Source organism: Protopterus annectens, chromosome 8.part0, assembly GCF_019279795.1.
Source record: "Protopterus annectens isolate FY-2018-M chromosome 8.part0, PAN1.0, whole genome shotgun sequence".
NCBI classification, from domain to species: Eukaryota; Metazoa; Chordata; order Ceratodontiformes; family Protopteridae; genus Protopterus; species Protopterus annectens.
In genome coordinates, this window is record NC_056741.1 from 1,969,839,804 (window position 1) to 1,969,858,235 (window position 18,432).

Sequence of the window (18,432 nt, forward strand, 5' to 3'; positions counted from 1 at the left end):
GCAATGCATAGAGAAAAATCCCCTTCCAAGAGACTGAAAAAGTGTCCGTTGCCCTCTGGGTAGCCTGGTGCAAAATAGTGGTAGTTGTCGGTTCAGAGGGGAGGTAAAGAGATCTATTTGTAGTGTACCCCACTTGTGGACAATGTCCATGAACACATCCCTGTGAAGCATCCAATCACGGTATATTGACAGACCTGCTTAGAGTGTCTGCCTGAGTGTCCTGTGGTAAAGGGATGCAAACTGCCTGCAGGGAGACTCCCTGCTGGGCCGCCAGTTCCCAGGCTTGGAGTGCAAGTCTGCATAGCAAGTAGGATTTTGTTCCCCTTGGTTTGTTCACATACCATAGAACTGTAATGTTGTATGTGAACAACTTCAGGGATCCTTGTTTTAGGATATGTAGAAAAGCTCTCAAGGCAAATAAGATTGTCCTTATTTCCGGATGTTGATGTGCTCCCACCTGAAGGTGTGTGACAAGGTGCCCTGTACTCTCAGGCTGCCTAACGCAGCTCCCCAGCCCAGATCTGAGGAATCTGTACATCTACTGAATTGGGGGAAGGGGTTTGTAAGGGGTTGAGTGTGTTTTGCTCCAACCACCAGAATATCTCCTTCCTCAGGCAGGGGAAGGAAGGGAATGCTCAAGTCCAAGGGATGTGAACGTTGGGTCCATGCTGACCTCGGGTACCACTGCAATTTTCTTATGTGGAGTCTTGCCAATGGCAGTACAGGGATAGCGGAAGCCATATGACCTAGTAATCTAAGATACTGTCTAGCTGTCATGGCAGTGGCGTGGAGGACAGAGAACAGGTACTGCTTTAGATTTTTCACCTTTTGGGGTGGAAGGAATGCTCACACGACATCAGTTCTTATTCTGCACCCCAAGAAAACTTGGTCTTGGGAGGGATTCGGGTTGGACTTGTGGTAATTTATGAATCCCAGCACCTGCAGGATTGAGAACTTTGTATAGTTAGTGGTGTAGGGATCTGGAACATTCTGATACTGGAACATTCTGCATGTATCAGGAGGTCATCCAGGTATGGAAAGATTTGAATCCCTTGGATCCTGCAATAAGCAATAACTGGAGCCAGATACTTGATGAATACCCTTGGAGCTGTAGAGTCCAAAGGGAAAGGCAGAGAACTGAAAATGTGAGGAACCCACAGAAAAAAATGTAATTATTTCCTGTAGTTGGGCCTTATAAGGATGTGTAGGTAGATATCCTTTATGTCCAAAGTGGCTAGAAAACCCTGAGGCATTACCAAGGGAAAGAGGATCTGTAGAGTAAGCATATGGATGGTGGGTACTTGTAAGAAAAGGTTGAGGTGGAAGAGATCCAGGATAGGTCTCCATGGTCCATCCTTCCTTGGTACTAGGAAGAACCTGGAATAAAAGTCCTTTCCCTATTCTGTCAGGGGAATGGGTTGTATGGTTCCTTGAGAAAGGCGGCTGTCTATGACAGGTTGACACAGGGGGAGCTGGTCTTTGAGTGGCTGTGGGATCCCTCTCCAAGAAGGAGGGATGATCCAGATTATGAAATAACCCTTTTCTATAATGGACAAAATTCACTTGTCTGAGGTAATGCTTTGCCAGACTGACAGTGAAAGACTTAGGGACAGGGGAATGGAGTTTGGAGGTGTGGACAGCAAAGGTAGGTAGTCACAGACTACCTGTTCATTCCTGAAACTGCGGTTTCTGGGCAGAAGTCTGAGCAGGCTTGGAAGGGGGTCTGTTGCTTCCTGGTACTCTTTCTGTTCCTAGAATGGGGGGTTGGAGCAGAGTGTTTTCTAATGAACTGGGTTTTGGTGGGGTAGTTCCTATGTCATTTGGGGACAGGGGAGATGAACAAGTGTTTGAGGGGCTAAGGTGGGCCTAGATTCCATTTGCTCAAAAACAGTGGAAGTGCCGGTCTGGACAGCCGTAATGAGCCTAGGTTCCCTCTTGCCGTCATCGGCCGACATCTGCAAGACCTCCACAGACGTGCTTTCCACCCTAAGGTTCTGCGGCCTCCCAAACAGTACCCGCTACACCTATTTTATCAGATTCTAAATGTTCCTTCAGGTGAACATCAGCCACAGGAGGGATGTCTGGAGGAGGTGCAGCAGCAGGTTCAGGCCTGGAAACTTTGGCCTTCTTAGGTGGCTCTATGGTCTGATCAGACAGCCCCTCCATCGCTAGCACCAAGCATTTTAGATGCTGGTTTTGTATGTAAATATTAAGGGCGTGCAGACGACTGCAGCGTGTCTTAGGTATGAAGGCCTGTCAGAATGCGCAAGTTTGATGGTCATGTGTAGGCTCTAAGTAGAAAAAGGTAGAGCTTATTGGCGTCCTTATGGGAGATCCAATGTCCGCACCTGCACTTTTGTTTCCTGGATGACATGAACCTAAACAGGCATGCAGTGACTCAAGAGAAACAAAAAAATGGCCCCAAAGGGGTACTTATATTTTAATTCGAAGAGACGACGACAGAAGAGCTCACGTTCCACTGGCATCAGAGACGTTCTGAGCAAAGGTACGTCTGGACGTCACTTTTATGGTGTATGATCCTGCGGCCAATGTCAGACGTCCCACATAACTAGCAGTGACTAGAAGCTTTTGTATACTGGCCGGACATTCAGGTAGCTAGCAAAGGATAACACAAGGGTTTGGAATACTGCAACAAGAGAATAGAAAAACATCTGCAGATGGCTTTGGAGATTCCTTTTGTAGCAGCTCATAGCATCTCTTTTGGATATCAGACCTGGGAGCAATCCCACTCTAAGTACTCCATCATACGAGCAATAGTACCCCAAAGGAAATTCTTCTTCTCAGTCATAGTCTAGAGAAGAAGGAATTTGAGTATAAAAGGGATTCCTCCCCAGAATCTAGTCCTCAGAGGAATACGGCTCCGCTGTCCTCTTTACAGGAGTAGAAGACTAGGAAGGAGCAGATAGTTACACCCCCTTGAGGAGGTTTTAAGGCCACCAAGGCATTAAACAATCCTTCGGTAAAATCCTGCCATTAACTTTGTGGATCCTTAGCAATAGCTGTAATATGCTTGGTCTTTTGTTTTTTTAAGCAAGATGTCCACCCTAAAACCCCTCGGTGGCTCAGTCCCTTGGCAGAATTAAATGACTGCAGTAGGAATCTCTTCCCGGACTAAGATTTGAGGAATCCCCCTCTGCCCCTTGAAATAAGGCGTGGTTCCCCCACAATGTCCAGGACAGACGTTTGAAAAGTTTCAGAGGAGGTGCGAGAATTCTGATCCAGGCCAGCCTCCAATGGGGTTGTGGCAGAGGAATCCCATGCAAGCATCGGACATTCTTCAGGACTTTCACTAGCTTCTAGAGACATCTGATGAAGGCTGGACAGCAACAGGATCAGGCCTAGACTTTTTGGCATTTTTGGAAGACTGCTGTCATTAAGGAAGGGAGAATTCTGCCAAAGAACCCTGAGCCAATAATTTAAGACGTTGGTTCTGAATGTATATGGAGAGGGAGGATAAGTGACTACGGAGGGTTTCAGGGACAAATGCTTGACAAATTACTGTGTACAGGTGCACGAAGCACCTAGGCAAAAAAGGCACTAGTCATGACTGCCTTTTTAGGGAATTTCCTCCCACATTGTCATTTTCCCTTCTTGGATGACATGAACACAAGTAACGATATTGAGATAAAATACAGAAGAACCCCAACAGGGCAATTATCTGAAGATGGTCTGGTAACCAGCACAGTATACATGTAATTCAGACTGATGTTGGGTAACAGTGTTCAGACTGGTGGCAAAGAAGTTCTGAGAACTGCATGCGGCACCTATAAAATTCAAAGCTATGGAATATAGGCCAGATGTTGGGCTATCCTTAAGAGATTCCTTCAGTGAAAAGTACTACAACAGTGACATGGAAGGAGATCCCTGGTGTCAACAGAAGTGGGGATGAAGTAATCAAAGCCTGCATCTGCAACAAGTAGGCCAGTGCTGAACACGGTCCCATTGCTTCAAACCCAAGCATTTGAGGTACAGAAGTACATAGGTGTCACCAGAAGCACAAAAGGACAGTCACGGATTCCAAAGGCTGCACAAGTGAAAGGTTTCCCCACTCAAACCTGAGGAGTTTTTGATTGTGTGCATCAATGTCAGCTGACTCTGGCATCTCTAGTACTGAAAACAGAGCAACAGTACCAGCAAGGACTGCTTGGATGACTATGAACAAGAGAAAACAGAGAAAGAAGACTCTACCCATCCAAGGAGCAGCAAGAGGAAGGGCCACAGGCAAACTCTAAGCCCTAATTGTAGTATCTGCAAACATAATCTCTGAGACGTGGTTTAAACCCTCGGACAGCACACCAACAGTGCAGAGTTATAATGCCTTCCACACATTTAGACCATCTACTTCACAGGCAAGAACTAAAGGTGGAGGTGTCTCTACATCAAAAATAAATATACTTCAAGACTGGTCAAAACGGACAATGAACTCTAGCTGCTCCATGTTCAAATCACCATAGGTAAAATCCAGTACCACTTCCTTGCAAGCTATAGGTCCACCTCTATGACCAAGGAAACCCATAACATGCATTTAAACTTAATGGAAACACTAACCATTCAACCCAATACCATATTCATGAGTGACTTTAATTACCCCACTATTAACTGGGAATCCTATACGACATCAAATATACATGCAGAGAGATTCCTGGATTTTGTAAACAAACTCCCTGGGCCAGATAGTCAATACACCCACCAGGGATGCAACCATACTGGATCTGGTCCTCACTAATATGGGAGAGTGCTGCACATCCATTACTGTAATGCCTTCCCTGGTAAGGTCAGACCACAAAATGGTCTCCTCTGAAGTAAAAAAAATACCTGGACTACCAGCTAAACTGGGAATATTCAGGAACTATTCTAAGGCTAACCTCCTGCTATTAAGTGAGAGCCTGGAAAATTTTCAAGCCCCTATAAACGCTGAGAACACTTCTGTCTATGCAGAACTGTTTACAGAAACCCTGCATAAGCATGTTAATAGCTGCACGCTGTACCCACCAGGAAGAAGTACAGAACTAACTCAAAAAACAAGCCACCCTGGTGGAATTACAAAATCAATCAGATGTATAACAGGAGCAAGAAAGTCATGGCAAAAATTAGGAGGTGCAGCACCCAGCAGGATAAAAACGCTCTCATTAAACTAAACAAATAACTAGGAGGACAAATAAAGTCTACCACAGCCAAATTTGAGGTAAGTTTGGCTTCCCAGGCCAAGGACAACCACAAAGTATTCTTTAGTTATGACTGCACCATCAAAGGCAATACACAATTGTGTGCAGAGCTCATTGTAAATGGAGCCACCTATACTGAGCCAGAATATATTGCAAACCTCCTGGCTGATAAATTCACCTCCAACTTTACTCCTCTCTCCCTCTGAACCTTCTCTCAGGAAATATCATCAAATATAACTCCCCCTACTATCACTAGGGAACAGGTCCTTAAAGCTCTCACTAAGACCAAGAACACTGCATCAATGGGCCCAGTCAATATCCCAGGATGCCTTCTAAATAGCATGAAACATGACCTATCAGGGTCTCCGGAATTACTATTTAACTGTAGCCTCCAAACAGGCTTCGTGCCTCATGAATAAAGAAAGGCAACAGTCATTCCTCTGCGTAAAGGTGGGCCAACTACAGACCCCCAAGTCTCACTAGTCTTCTACGTAAAGCCATGGAATGAATTATCCTGGAGATGATCCATAGAGATATAGTAAACTTCCAGACACTGGACCCAACCCAGTTTGGTTTCATCAAATGCAGATCATGCCTACTCAATCTGGTGGATGTCTTTGAGAAGGTCACCACAGCAATGGATGAGGGCAAAATCGTTCACACTGCCTACCTTGACCTGGTCAAGGCATTTGACATAATACCCCACTCGGGCATTGTTAAACTCCAGAGGTTAGGTACAAACCTGTAGGTCACCTGAAGGATAGCCAATTGGCTCACAGACAGGACCCAAGAGGTCAGTCACAAGTGGAGTCCCATCAGGGATCAGTCCTTGGGCCGCTCCTTTTTGGCATTTACTTCTCAGAAGTAAAGACCAATGTCAGTGGTCTCTGGTTGACTAAATTTTCAGAGGATTGCAAATTAGGAGCGGTCATTGAATCTCACACTGACACAAATGTTCTCCAAGAGGGGCTGACACAAACAACTGGTGTCAAAGTCATGGACTAAAATGAAATGCCAAGAAATGTATAATAGTATCCCTTGGGAAGTCATCCATCCCTGGTAATGGACATATTGACAACACACCCCTTAGAGTTGACACAGTAATCAGGGACTTGGGGAGACACACAGATAATAATTTAGCTTTTGACCATCACGTGTCTACAGTGGTGAGGAAATCATTTTATGTTGCGCAACTAATAAACAAAGGTATGGTATATAACTCCAAGGGAGTCGCTGTTCTACTGTATTCGCCATTCATCAGACCTATCATGGAGTACAATGCCCCCTTTGGTATGCACCTAACCAGGCATATCCAACAAATGGAATGTCCACATAGGTTCCTCACTAAATGAATAAGGGTGTAAGTAATATGTCCTATGAAGAACACCTCAAGGCCCTATCCCTGTATTCTATCTCCTACAGGCTTTTGAGGGGAGATCCATGCCTGGCATACAGGGCATTGTCAGAACCCACTCTGATGGACCTCTTGCATATCCACAAAACAAACAGTACCAGAATTACCCATTCTAAAGACTTAAACCTTGCCTGTGATACAAATAGGACCTGCTAGAGAAATATTTACAGTGGGTATAAAAGTGTACACACCCCTGTTAAAATGCCAGGTTTTTGTGATATAAAAAAATGAGACCACAATAAATCATTTCAAAATTTTTCCCACCTTTAATGTGACCTATAACCTGTACAATTCAAATGAAAAGCAAACCAGTCTGTTAGGGGAAAAAATAAAAAAAGTACAATAAGCTGGTTGCATAAGTGTGCACATCCTTAAACTCATATTTTGTTGAAGTACCTCTTGATTTAATTACAACATTAAGTCTTCTTGGGTACGCACCTGTCATCAATTAAAGAGACTCTCATTAACCCCAAATAAAGTTAATCTGTCCTTGGATATACCATGGAACACAGTCATCAAAAAGTGGAGGAAATATGGGACAACAGTGGAGTTGCAAAGAACTTGACATCCCTCCAAAAATGATGAAAAGCAGAGACGAAAGCTGGTCAGGAAGGATGCCAAGAGACCTACAGCAACACTGAAGGAGCTGCAGGAACTTCTGGCAAGTACTGGTTGTGTACTGCATGTGACAGCAATCTCCCATATTCTCCATATGTCTGGGCTAGGGGGTAGGGTTGCAAGATGGAAGCCTTTTCTTACTCAGAAAAACATCCAGGCCTGGCTAAAATTTGCAAAACAATACATTAAATCTCCCAAAAGCACGTGGGAAAATGTGTTATGGTGTGATGAGACCAGGGTTGAACCTTTTGGCCACAATTCCAAAATATATGTTTGAAGCAAAAACAACACTTCGCATCACCAAAAGAACACCATCCCCACGGTGAAGCATGGTGGTGGCAGTATCATGCATTGGGGTTGCTTTTCTTCAGCTGGAACTGGAGCTTTAGTCAAGGTGGAGGGAGTTATGAACAGTTCCAAATACCAGTCACTTTTGGCCCAAAACGGTGAAAGATGAAGAGGAATTTCACCTTTCAGCAAGACAATGACCCCAAGCATGCATCCAAATCAACAAAAGAATGGCTTCTCCAGAAGAAAAAAAGAAGTTATGTACTCACCATAATGTTCCATGTTTGTAGATCATCTCGCCCTCATGCCAGGCTTCTGGGTACAAGGATTGAGGAGTGCTGGTAGGGGACAACCACGAAAGGAATCACGGTCTCCCAGATTCTGCGGGCCTCCCCTGCCTCTAGGGTGAAGTCTACAGTTATTTCATCCTCCTCTGCCTCTAAAGAAGGAATCACCCTGTGCGTCCTGGAAAAACATCTGCGAATTCTTGAACCACATCTTTCTGCCCCTCTACTCTTTGGGATAGGGTCTAGGAGGAATGGAAAAACGAACTCCCACGCAGACAGTGTTTTCCCCTCCTGTTCGCACCTGGTGAGTGTGTCCTTTACCTTAGGTCCAATCAACGAGGATCCATCAAAGGGTGCGTGGGTAAATGTAGACTTAAAGGCCTCTGCAAAATTACACAAGCGCATCCAGGAGTGGCTTCTAAGAGAAATCCCTGAACTCACTGCCCTACTCGCTCCATCCGCTGCATAAGATATCAGCCTCATGGACGAGTTTACAAAAGAATTTAAGGTAGACATCTGTGTGTTAAGCTTATCAGATACCGCTTCAGATACATTACCTTGGAGAGCATCTCCCAGCTCTTTCAGGAAATCTCTCTGGAGCCTAGTGAAATGAGACAGGTAGTTCAGCGATCTGAGTGTAAAAGCTGCTGAAGAAAAGATACACTTCCTGTACCTATCCATCATTCGAGACTCTTTGTTCGGTGGATGGACAGTGGAGGAAGTTTCAGCAAATTCCTTTTTGGTGGCTGCCACCACCATGGCATCTACTGGTACGCCTTTGGTGAGATCATCTTTGCCCTGAGGTGCTGATAAGAATTTATTAGGTCTTATAGGGACTGGTTCCACAGTATCAGAAGATTCCCACACCTTTCGACTCACTAGATCCAAGAGTTCGTCGAAAGGTGGAGATACCCAAGAGGTCATAGGTTGAGACCCGAAAGCCTTCAGGTACAATGACTCCTCATCAGAAGGGGAGGTGGTGGGCCAGCTGCCTCTCTGTTTCAGGATCTCAAGGATATCTGCGAAGGAGATATCATCAGAGGACGACTTGGGGGACCCTTCTGACTCCTCTAGGTCAGTGTCTGATGTAATGGACTCATCGGATGAGTCAACATGCTTCCTCTTACATGTGTTCTTCTGAGGAGGCTCCTCAGAAGGATATTCTGGGGAGATCTTGGAAGACTGTGGACCACTCATGGAGGGTTCCTGAGGCTGCGTGTCTCTGCTGTGTTGGATGAGAGAAGGTGCTGTGAGACTGAGGTCGGTGCTTTAGGGGGAAGTGTGTCAGTGCCCCTAGTTGGAACTGAAGACTTGGACAAAACACTCATCAGCTCGAAGGCAGACTCTCCCGGCTCCGAGGATGCCTCCCACTCCGAAGGGGCAGAGGCAGTCCTTGGTGCTAAGGAGATAGGCTCAGAGACAGACGTGGGGTCCGAACTCACCCGAGCCAAAGCACCAAGAGGTAAGCTCAGAACCGAAGAAGTTCGGGTCCAAGCGCCCCCCTCGGGCCCGACCAGATAGCTTAGAACCGTAGACCCCACAGACTGTACCGAAGGGGTCGGAGCAGATATTGAAACAGAGAGATCAACCGAGGTAGCTGAAACCGACCTTTCCAGAACAAGTGGCACAGACATCGCTGGCTCTGATGTGCCGGACTGGCTAGGAGGAGGAACAGTGACAGGGTGTACAGGCTCAGTAGGCTCCGGAACAGACTGGGACGGAGCCGAAAGTAAATTTGCCAGCGCCGATGTCTTGCAAAGTCTGCGCACCACTCTCTCAACGTCCTCATCAGAAAGGCTCCTCGAGGACCTGGAAGATAAAGTGGGGGGCCTAGACCACTGAAAAACTGGCGATCTGAGAGTCGGAGAAACCGGACGAAGTTCAGCTGACCGGCTCTGAGACACAGACTCAGTTAGTGGCTCCGTAACCCTTGGAACCGAAACTGATTGTTCCACATCAATAACCTGTGTTGGCACCAAAACCAGTGAAGCCGAAGAGGAGGTAGTCGATTTGGCAATTTTCTCTGGCAGCTCCGTCGACACCGAGCGAGTGGGAGACCGCCTTTTTGTAGGTTTAACTTTGTCTTTTTTGGAAGATGGACACTTGGAACTAGAAGAGGAAGAAGAAGCCAATTCTTCCTCAAAAAGAATGCTTTAAGAGGCCTTTCAATATAAGTTCGTTGTTTCTCTCTTGAAGGACTCGAAGACTAAAAGCATGGCAAAAGGAGCAAGATTCTTGAAGGTGAATAGCACCTAAGCAGTATACGCAAATAGTATGCCCATCTGTCAGGGACATTGTTTGGGTGCACTTGGTACATTTAAATCCAGAAGGCTTGTGGTCTTTTGAATCTTTAGACATATCAGACACCAAAATAAAGTTACCAATGTAAGAAACAGAAAGCAGGAACTACCTCTAATTCAAACGGTTAGCCCTGAACAGATAGTTAGACAAACGACTAGGTTCTCAAACTTAAACGGGCCTAGCCCTAGAAGAAGAAACAGACTACAGACCGAGGACTAACTTAAGCGGGCCTAGCCCTGGGAAGGAAGAGCAAGAGAGACAGATCGAGAAGTAGATCCAATAACTTACGGGCCTAGCCCTTGGTGAAAAATAGCTTAGAAAGGAGAGAAACACAATTAGGCAAGGCCAAGTTGCAAACAAAACCAATAGCGATGCAGGGATACACAACAGGCCTGCAGGAGAACGGCCAATAAAAACAGCAGTAACAGAGCAAACAATGCCACACAAGGTCTAAAACAGACACCAGACAGTAAATAAATACTAAGTACTCTGAATACAACTCTTTTAAAAGTTATAAATTGAGTAACAATCAGAAAAAAATTTCACTTAGCCACGGCCAAGAAGAAGCACATCTGAGCTCAACAAGCAGCAAACGAGATCTGGGATATGTCAGTGGTGCATGATGGGATACCTCCTTACCATGAGCCAACCAGAAAACTTTGAGCTAGAGAACTGCCGAGTCGGAGCTGAGGTTCGGCTCTGAACTAAGTGTAAGAATGAAGGCGAGATAGGACTACAGAACATTTCAAGTTTTGGAATGGCCCAGCCAGAGCCCAGACCTAAATCCAATAGAAATTTTGTGGGTGACCTGAAGAGGGCTGTGCGCAAGAGATGCCCTCGCAATGACAGATTTGGAGTGCTTTTGCAAGGAAGAGTGGGCAAATATTGCCAAGTCAAGATGTGCCATGCTGACAGACTCCTACCCAAAAGGCTGAATGCTGTAATTAAATCAAGAGGTGCTTCAAGAAAGTATTAGTTTAAAGATGTGCACACTTGTGCAACAAGCTTATTGTACTTTTTTTATTTATTATATTTTTTCCCCTAACAGATTTGTTTTTCAATTGAATTGTACAGGTTATAGGTCACATTAAAGGTGGGAAAAATTTTGAAATGATTTAGTGATCGCTTTTTTATAGCACAAAAACCTGGAATTTTAACAAATGTAACAAACAATTGTGTGCACTGAAAAACAACTAATGACCCAAATATTGACATTCACACAAGGTAGACCACAAAAGTTTGACTTTACAAATGTCAAAACCCTACTAAGCATGCGCTGAGCAAAAATCTGCACTTCCACAATCTCTGCTTATTACATATACTTTACTCAGAGATCGCACAATTTCCAAGAAAGGGGAATATTCCCCTACCCATTGACTGTCTACCTCTCACACCTGTTGACCATCTGTGTTAGTCTACATTTTGCTGACTAAAGAGGGATTTGTCCATATTCAGTTTCCCCACAGACAAATACACATTTATTTATATATCAATAAATATATATATATATATATATATATATATATATATATATATGGGTCTACTTTAAAAGCCGAACGCTACAGCCGACACAAAAATCACCGACGCCAGATAACCGACAACACACAAAACCGACAACGCAAAACACCGAACACCATAACACCGACACACCGAACATAAACAACACACCACACTACATAACATACCCACTAGCCCTAACCCAAACCCTAACCCTAAGGTCCGACACTATCGCACACTCACCCTACCTGCACCCTAACCCTAACTCACTTAACCCACCCCTAACCCCAAGGTCCGACACTATCGCACACTTCACCTACCTGCACCCTAACACTAACTCACTTAACCCACCCCTAGCCCAAGGTCCGACACTATCGCACACTTCACCTACCTGCACCCTAACCCTAACTCACGTAACCCGACCCCAAACTACAGTCCCTCACTATCACACACTTACCTTACACGAACCCTAACTCCGACACTTACACACACTCACCTTTCCCACAGCCTAACCCGAAATCCCACAATATCGCACACTTACCTCACCGCTCCTAACGCCGTCACTGTCGCACACTTACCGAGTCGCGATCGCACATTACCCTTGTCGGTCTTTCCGCTGTCGGCAAATCACCCTGTCGGTAAACTTACCCGTCGGGTCGTTTCGTCTTCGTTTTCCGCGTGTCAGGGAATCGTCGGTTCGGTCTTTAGAAGTAGACCCATATATATATATATATATATATATATATATATATATATATATATATTTGGGATCCATACTGTTGCTTGAAATCACACTAACCCGAAAGGTAAATGGCAGAGCACACTTTCGCAAAAGTGCATTTCTACCGAAAATGCACTTTCGAGAAAGAGGAGTTAAAAAAACAGCAACTGAGCAATGGGGGGCTGTTGCTTAGATCGCGGTACAGTGGGGATAAGGGAATATTCCCCTTTCCCCACTGTAGTGCAAGCTCGGAGTGAGAATATAAAAGTAGAGGGGTGTGGGGGGCACAGACCCCCACATGGCGGGGTGCCCCCCTGCATAAACGTGATGACTTTATTTTTTTATGTTTTTTTGTTTTGTTTCTCTTCCGCAAAAGTGCATTTTCGGTATAAATCCACTTTTGCGAAAGTGTGCTCGGCCGTTTACGTTTCGAGTAAACGTGATTTCGAGCAACAGTCCTAGATTCATATATTCATATGTATGTATGCATATATACATATATATATATATATAGAGACATGCATATACACACACGCACGTGTGTGTGTGTGTGTGTGTGTGTGTGTGTGTGTGCTGTGCCTATACATGTATAAGATGAGTATATATATGAGTGTGTATTCACATATACGTGTATATGCACATAATATATATATATATATATATATATATATATATATATATATATATATATATATATATATACACACACACATACACAGATGTGTACCTATACACAAATATGCAAACACACACATACCAGAAAGCAAACAATCTCACTGAAACAATAAACAGAATGTCCTAAAAGGAATACAGAGTACAGTGAAGACAATTGCTGACAGACACAAAGTGTGCCAAAATTCTTAAATGTAGACTGATACAATTTGAAGTATTCTTAGCTACACTTCAGTAAAAGAGAATGACAGTAGATTATAGGGTAGTACAAGGGACTAAAGTAGCCTGGAAAAGCTTCATGTACCGAGCTATCTTAACCCCTACTAACATTAATCCTGCTGTTACACATTGATGGACCTCTTTGTATTAGACCTTTGGTTATCTTTTCAATTACTGTTGTGCAGAGCTGATAGTGCAGTTAGTCAGTTCACAGCTTGTGACAGTTCACATTTACAAATTGTCTGGTTAAAAAAATAAATAAATAAAAAAATAAAAAAATTTCCACTAGCAGCACACTTACCATCTTGTTCAATATAGTCATTTGGGTCATTGTCTCTGCTACGAGAAGTTACCTGCACAAAACAAATGGGACATTAGAATTAAAAGATAAACATACCAATACAGACTAGCTAGAGTTAACATATGCGTACAGTTAAATCCATGCACGTCACTAACAGGATCAAACACAAGACAAAGTACAGTTTTGTACCTACCACAAATGTAGATGTCCGATAGACATGCAACTGCAGTCATAACATGTGGGTTGTCCTGCCTCAGGCAGCCCTCGGTTGGCCGGATTCCAAAGTCTGGGTCCGACGTCGGCTGATGTCGCATTTCTCTCCGACGTCAGAGCGGCTGGAGTACATAAGCATCAGCCGACGCCATTTTCTTCAGTGTTTCTTGCCCCAGATGCCAGGTGCCCTCCAAGGAAGGCTGTAATCAAATCAGAAGACCAAAACAGGATTCCAAACAAGTAAATGAGCAATTAAACAAATACACCATAACAGATATCCCCAGCTAAGAGTAACAGGGATAGGAGTGGACCCTAGGCATAGCGGGGTATGGAGGGAGGGAAAATCCGACTGCAGTTGCATGTCTATCGGACATCTACATTTATGGTAGGTACAAAACTGTACTATGTCCTTCAAGAATGCAACTGCAGTCATAACATGTGGGTAGAATACCATAGCTTAGCTGGGGGAGGAGGTATGGTCTAGGAAAGAGATGATGTGGCAATCAAACCCTGCAGGACTGCCGAAGCAAAGCCTGCTCTGGATCTGGAATATAGAGGGAGATTGTAGTGTTTGGAGAATGTATGCACGGAGCTCCATGTAGCAGCTTCTAGAATGTCCTTGGTAGGCACCCCTCTTAAGAATGCTGTAGAGGTGGCTGTAGCTCTGGTGGAATGTGGTCTGACATTGGCTGGAACAGTCTTTCCATGAAAGGAAGAACTGATGCAATGTCCAATCCATTTAGAAATAGTCTGTTTTGAAATTGCTTTTCCTTGGACTGCAGGGGCGTAAGCTACAAAAGGTTGTTCAGACTTCCTACTGGCCTTGGTTCTGTCCAGGTAGTATCGAAGTTGTCTGTGAATGTCCAAGGTATGCAAAAGTCTTTCCCCCTTATTCTCAGGATTGGGGAAGAAAGCAGGCAGATGAATGGCTTGATTTAGAGAAACCCTAGATACCACCTTTGGCATGAAGGTAGGGTTGGTCCTTAATGAAACCCTGTCTCTGTGGAAAATAATAAAGGGTGGTATTGCCATTAGGGCCTGTAGCTCCGAAACCCTTCTTGCTGAGGTAATTGCCAACAGGAAAGCTGTCTTCCATGAGAGAAATTGCAGGTCAACTGAAGCCGCTGGCTCAAAGGGAGGTAGAGTCAGTTTTTCTAAGACAAAATTGAGGTCCCAGGCTGGCACTGGGGCCTTTCTCGGTGGCTTAATGTTCTTGATTCCCCTGAGGAATTGTCTTAGTAAGGGGTGAGAGAAAACAGGAGGATCAGTATTGTATCTAGCTGAAATAGCAGATGCATGTATCTTTATGGAAGAATATGAGAGGCCGTTCTTTAACATATCTGCCAAATATTCCAAGATGAGTGGGATGTTCAACAATGATGCATCATGTCCCTTGCTGGTATTCCAATTGCTGAATCTTTTCCACTTTGCTAAGTAAACCTTTCTGGTGGATGGTCTTCGAGCCTCTGTTAGTATCCGCTGAACTTCCTTGGAGAGAGATAAGCTGAAGTTATTTATGGGATCTCCCAGGCTGTTAGCTGCAGTGTCTGAAGATTTGGATGCAGTGTTTCGAAATTGTGTTGAGTCAAAAGTAGAGGCCACTGAGGGAGGGCCCACCTCCTGGTGTGACATATGCTCCATAGTAGTGGGTACCAGTGTTGTCTTGGCCAATCTGGAGCTATTATGATTCCCTTGGGCTTCTCTGCTTTGATCTTTAGTAATACAGAGGTCATCAGTGGCAGAGGTGGGAATGCATAGATTGCTAGGGAGTTCCAGTTGAATGAGAGGGCATCTATTTTCCAAGCTTTTGGATATGTCCTTGTGCAAAATTTTGGTAGAAGATGGTTGAGGTGAGAGGTAAATAGGTCCACTTCTGGCTTGCCCCATGTCGAAGTGAGTTGTCTGAAGGCCTTCGGATGTAACCTCCACTCGTGTGGATCTGTGAAATTCCTGCTTAGGCTGTCCGCCAACACATTGTCTTTTCCTGGAACAAACTGGGATTGTAACTGGATGTTTAAGCTCAGTGACTTCTCCCAAAGCTGCATTGTCAGTCTGCAAAGGGGGTAAGAGTGGGTGCCCCCCTGCTTGTTTATGTACCACATCACAGTGGTGTTGTCTGTCCGTATCATTAAATGGCCTTGCTGGAGTTGGTGTTGAAAAGCCTCGATGGCATGCATTACTGCCAGCATTTCCTTTTGGTTTATATGCAGATGTGTTTCCTTTGGAGACCATTGTCCTTGTATACACCTGCCTTCCATGTGCGCCCCCCATCCAAGGTCTGAGGCGTCTGTAGTCATGGTCTGTGTTATCTGTAGTTTTTTGAATGACATACCTGTGTTTTCCTGGCTCACCGAGGCCCACCATAGGAATTCCTTTTGTAGGGATGGAATGAGTGGTATGATTGTCTCCAAGTTGTTGCTGTGTTGAGACCAAATGCTTTTTAGGTACCATTGAAGCTTTCTCATGTGTAGTTTTGCTAATGGAACCAGTAGAATGCAGGATGCCATGTAACCCAGGGCCTGTAGGAATCTCCTTGCAGTCATCTGGGTGAGTTTTGCTAAGCCTTTGAAGTAATGAGTTAACTTCTCTTGCTTGTCTTCTGTCAGGTAGGCCATCTGAGAGGCTGTGTCTAGTTTGGCTCCTAAGAAGATTATTTGCTGGGATGGCTGCAGTCTTGACTTTTGGAAGTTGACTGTGTATCCCAGAGCTTGAAGTAATCGTATGACATAATCCAGGTTTTTTGTCAACATCAATTTGTCGTCCGCTTGTATGAGGCAGTCGTCCAGGCACGGGTAAATTTGTATACCCTGGAGCCTGCAATGAGCAATTACTGAAGCCAGGCATTTTGTAAATACTCTGGGCGCAGTAGATAAGCCAAATGGCAATGCTGAGAATTGATAGTGCTCTGGCCCTGCAAGAAATCTGAGGTATCTTCTGCAGCTGTGTCTGATAGGGACATGCAGGTATGCCTCCTTGAGGTCCAGAGTAATCAGCCACGACTCCTTGCCCAGCATGGGAAGGAGTTGCTGTAGAGTCAGCATTTTGAACTTTGGTACTATGAGAAAGGTGTTTAATGCGGACAAGTCCAGTATTGGTCTCCATTGAGATTCTTTTCTTGGAACAAGGAACAGTCTTGAGTAAAACCCCTGGTCTTGTTCTTGTTGAGGAGCTCTTTCTATTGCTTTCATTCGAGTCAGCAGAGTGATTTGCTTGATAGCCTCTGCCCTCTGATTTTGTGGTAGGTTTGGCATGCCTTGCTTTCTTGGTAAGGTATGAAAATGAAACCTGTACCCTCGGTCTATAATGTCCAAAATCCATTTGTCCTTTGTCAGTCTGTGCCAGTTTTCTGCAAACAGAGATAATTTCCCGCCCAAGGGAGCTTCTAGTTGTTCCCTGGTAGGCGGTAGTAGAGGAAAGTCATTGAGTTTGTGGTTGCTGGGCAGGTGAAACCCCTGCGACACTTCTTTGGTTTCCTGGCTGCCATTGTCGTCCCCTGTAAGGGCCTCTGTATTGGCCTCTTCCTCGGCCACGTCTGTTCTTACCCCTTTGAAACTTTTCTGGATTAGGAAAGGACCAGTTTTTTGAAGGGCAATTCCTACTGAATCTGGGGGGTTGAACCTGGAGGAAATCTTTCACAGTCTGAACTGATTTTGCTTTTTCTTCGATGGTCTTTAACACATCCTTAGCATTTGCACCAAAAAGCTTGTTCTTTTCCAAAGGTGCATCCAGAAGTTTTGCTTTTACATGATCTGGTAGAGGTTGATCTTTTAACCAAGCATGTCTACGAATCACTGCCCCTGTCATAGCTGCCCTACATGAATCGTCCAGTGCATCATATCCACACTGCAGGAAGTGATTGCTTACTTGCTGAGTGTTATGTACAGCTTCCTGCAAAGTCTTCCTGTCTAAAGGATCAGGAGACGCTAATGTTTTTTGTAAATCTTCTAAGAGATAATCCTGATATTGTAACATATGAAAAAGGCAATTTAAAGCTCTCATAGATAAGGTAGTGGATGTGTAAACCTTTTTGCCCCATCTCTCTAATGACCTCGCTTCCCTGTTGGAGGGCAAGGGATTTTTTGAGGTGGAGGCTGAAACTCCTTTAGGCCCCTGTGAAATAGTTTCCAAATCAACAGTATGGGCCCTGAATAAATGGGAATGAGTTTCTGGGACCCTGTAATACCTGTCTGGCTTGGCTGGAGCAGGAGGAAGAGAATCAGGGGTAGCACTAGAGTCAGAATACAAATCATCCAGAACATCAAGTACAGGTGGAATAGCTAAGGGCCTGTGCTGAGGCTTCTTAAGGAAAGTCCTAAGGCGTTTCCTAGAATCAGAATATTCCTGACCTTGCCACTTGAAATGTTCCCTCATGGTGTGCAGAACTTCCCCAAAAGAAATATCCTCAGGAGGGGAGGCCGAAGGGATGGAATCTTCTGCATCCGAGTCCTCATAGGTCTGGAAGAGCTCTTCCTGGCTATCAGAGTGGACAGAGCCCTCAGAGTCTTCATCTGAAGGAGTAGTGTCAGAGGGTTCAATCCGGGGCCTTTTATCAGGAGGAGGCTGGGATGCTCTCTCAGGATGGGCCTGTGAACCTCTAATCATGGAAATTAAATCAGCAGCCATGGACATAATTGTGTCTCCGGAGTCGGCTGAGGTAAGGATTTAGAAGTAATATGCTTTGTTTTGCTGGCTGCCTTAGCCCTAGAGTAGGCCTT

General features: G+C 44.7%; 1 protein-coding gene across 1 annotated transcript in view; it reads right to left on the minus strand.

The window, feature by feature from the left end:
* POLR2C (RNA polymerase II subunit C) overlaps positions 1 to 18,432 on the minus strand; it is a 455,631-nt gene that overhangs the window by 180,319 nt on the left and 256,880 nt on the right. The window contains exon 6 of the mRNA XM_044081501.1: positions 13,505 to 13,556. Coding sequence (XP_043937436.1) covers positions 13,505 to 13,556 — 52 coding nt within the window. The remainder of the gene's footprint in view (positions 1 to 13,504; positions 13,557 to 18,432) is intronic.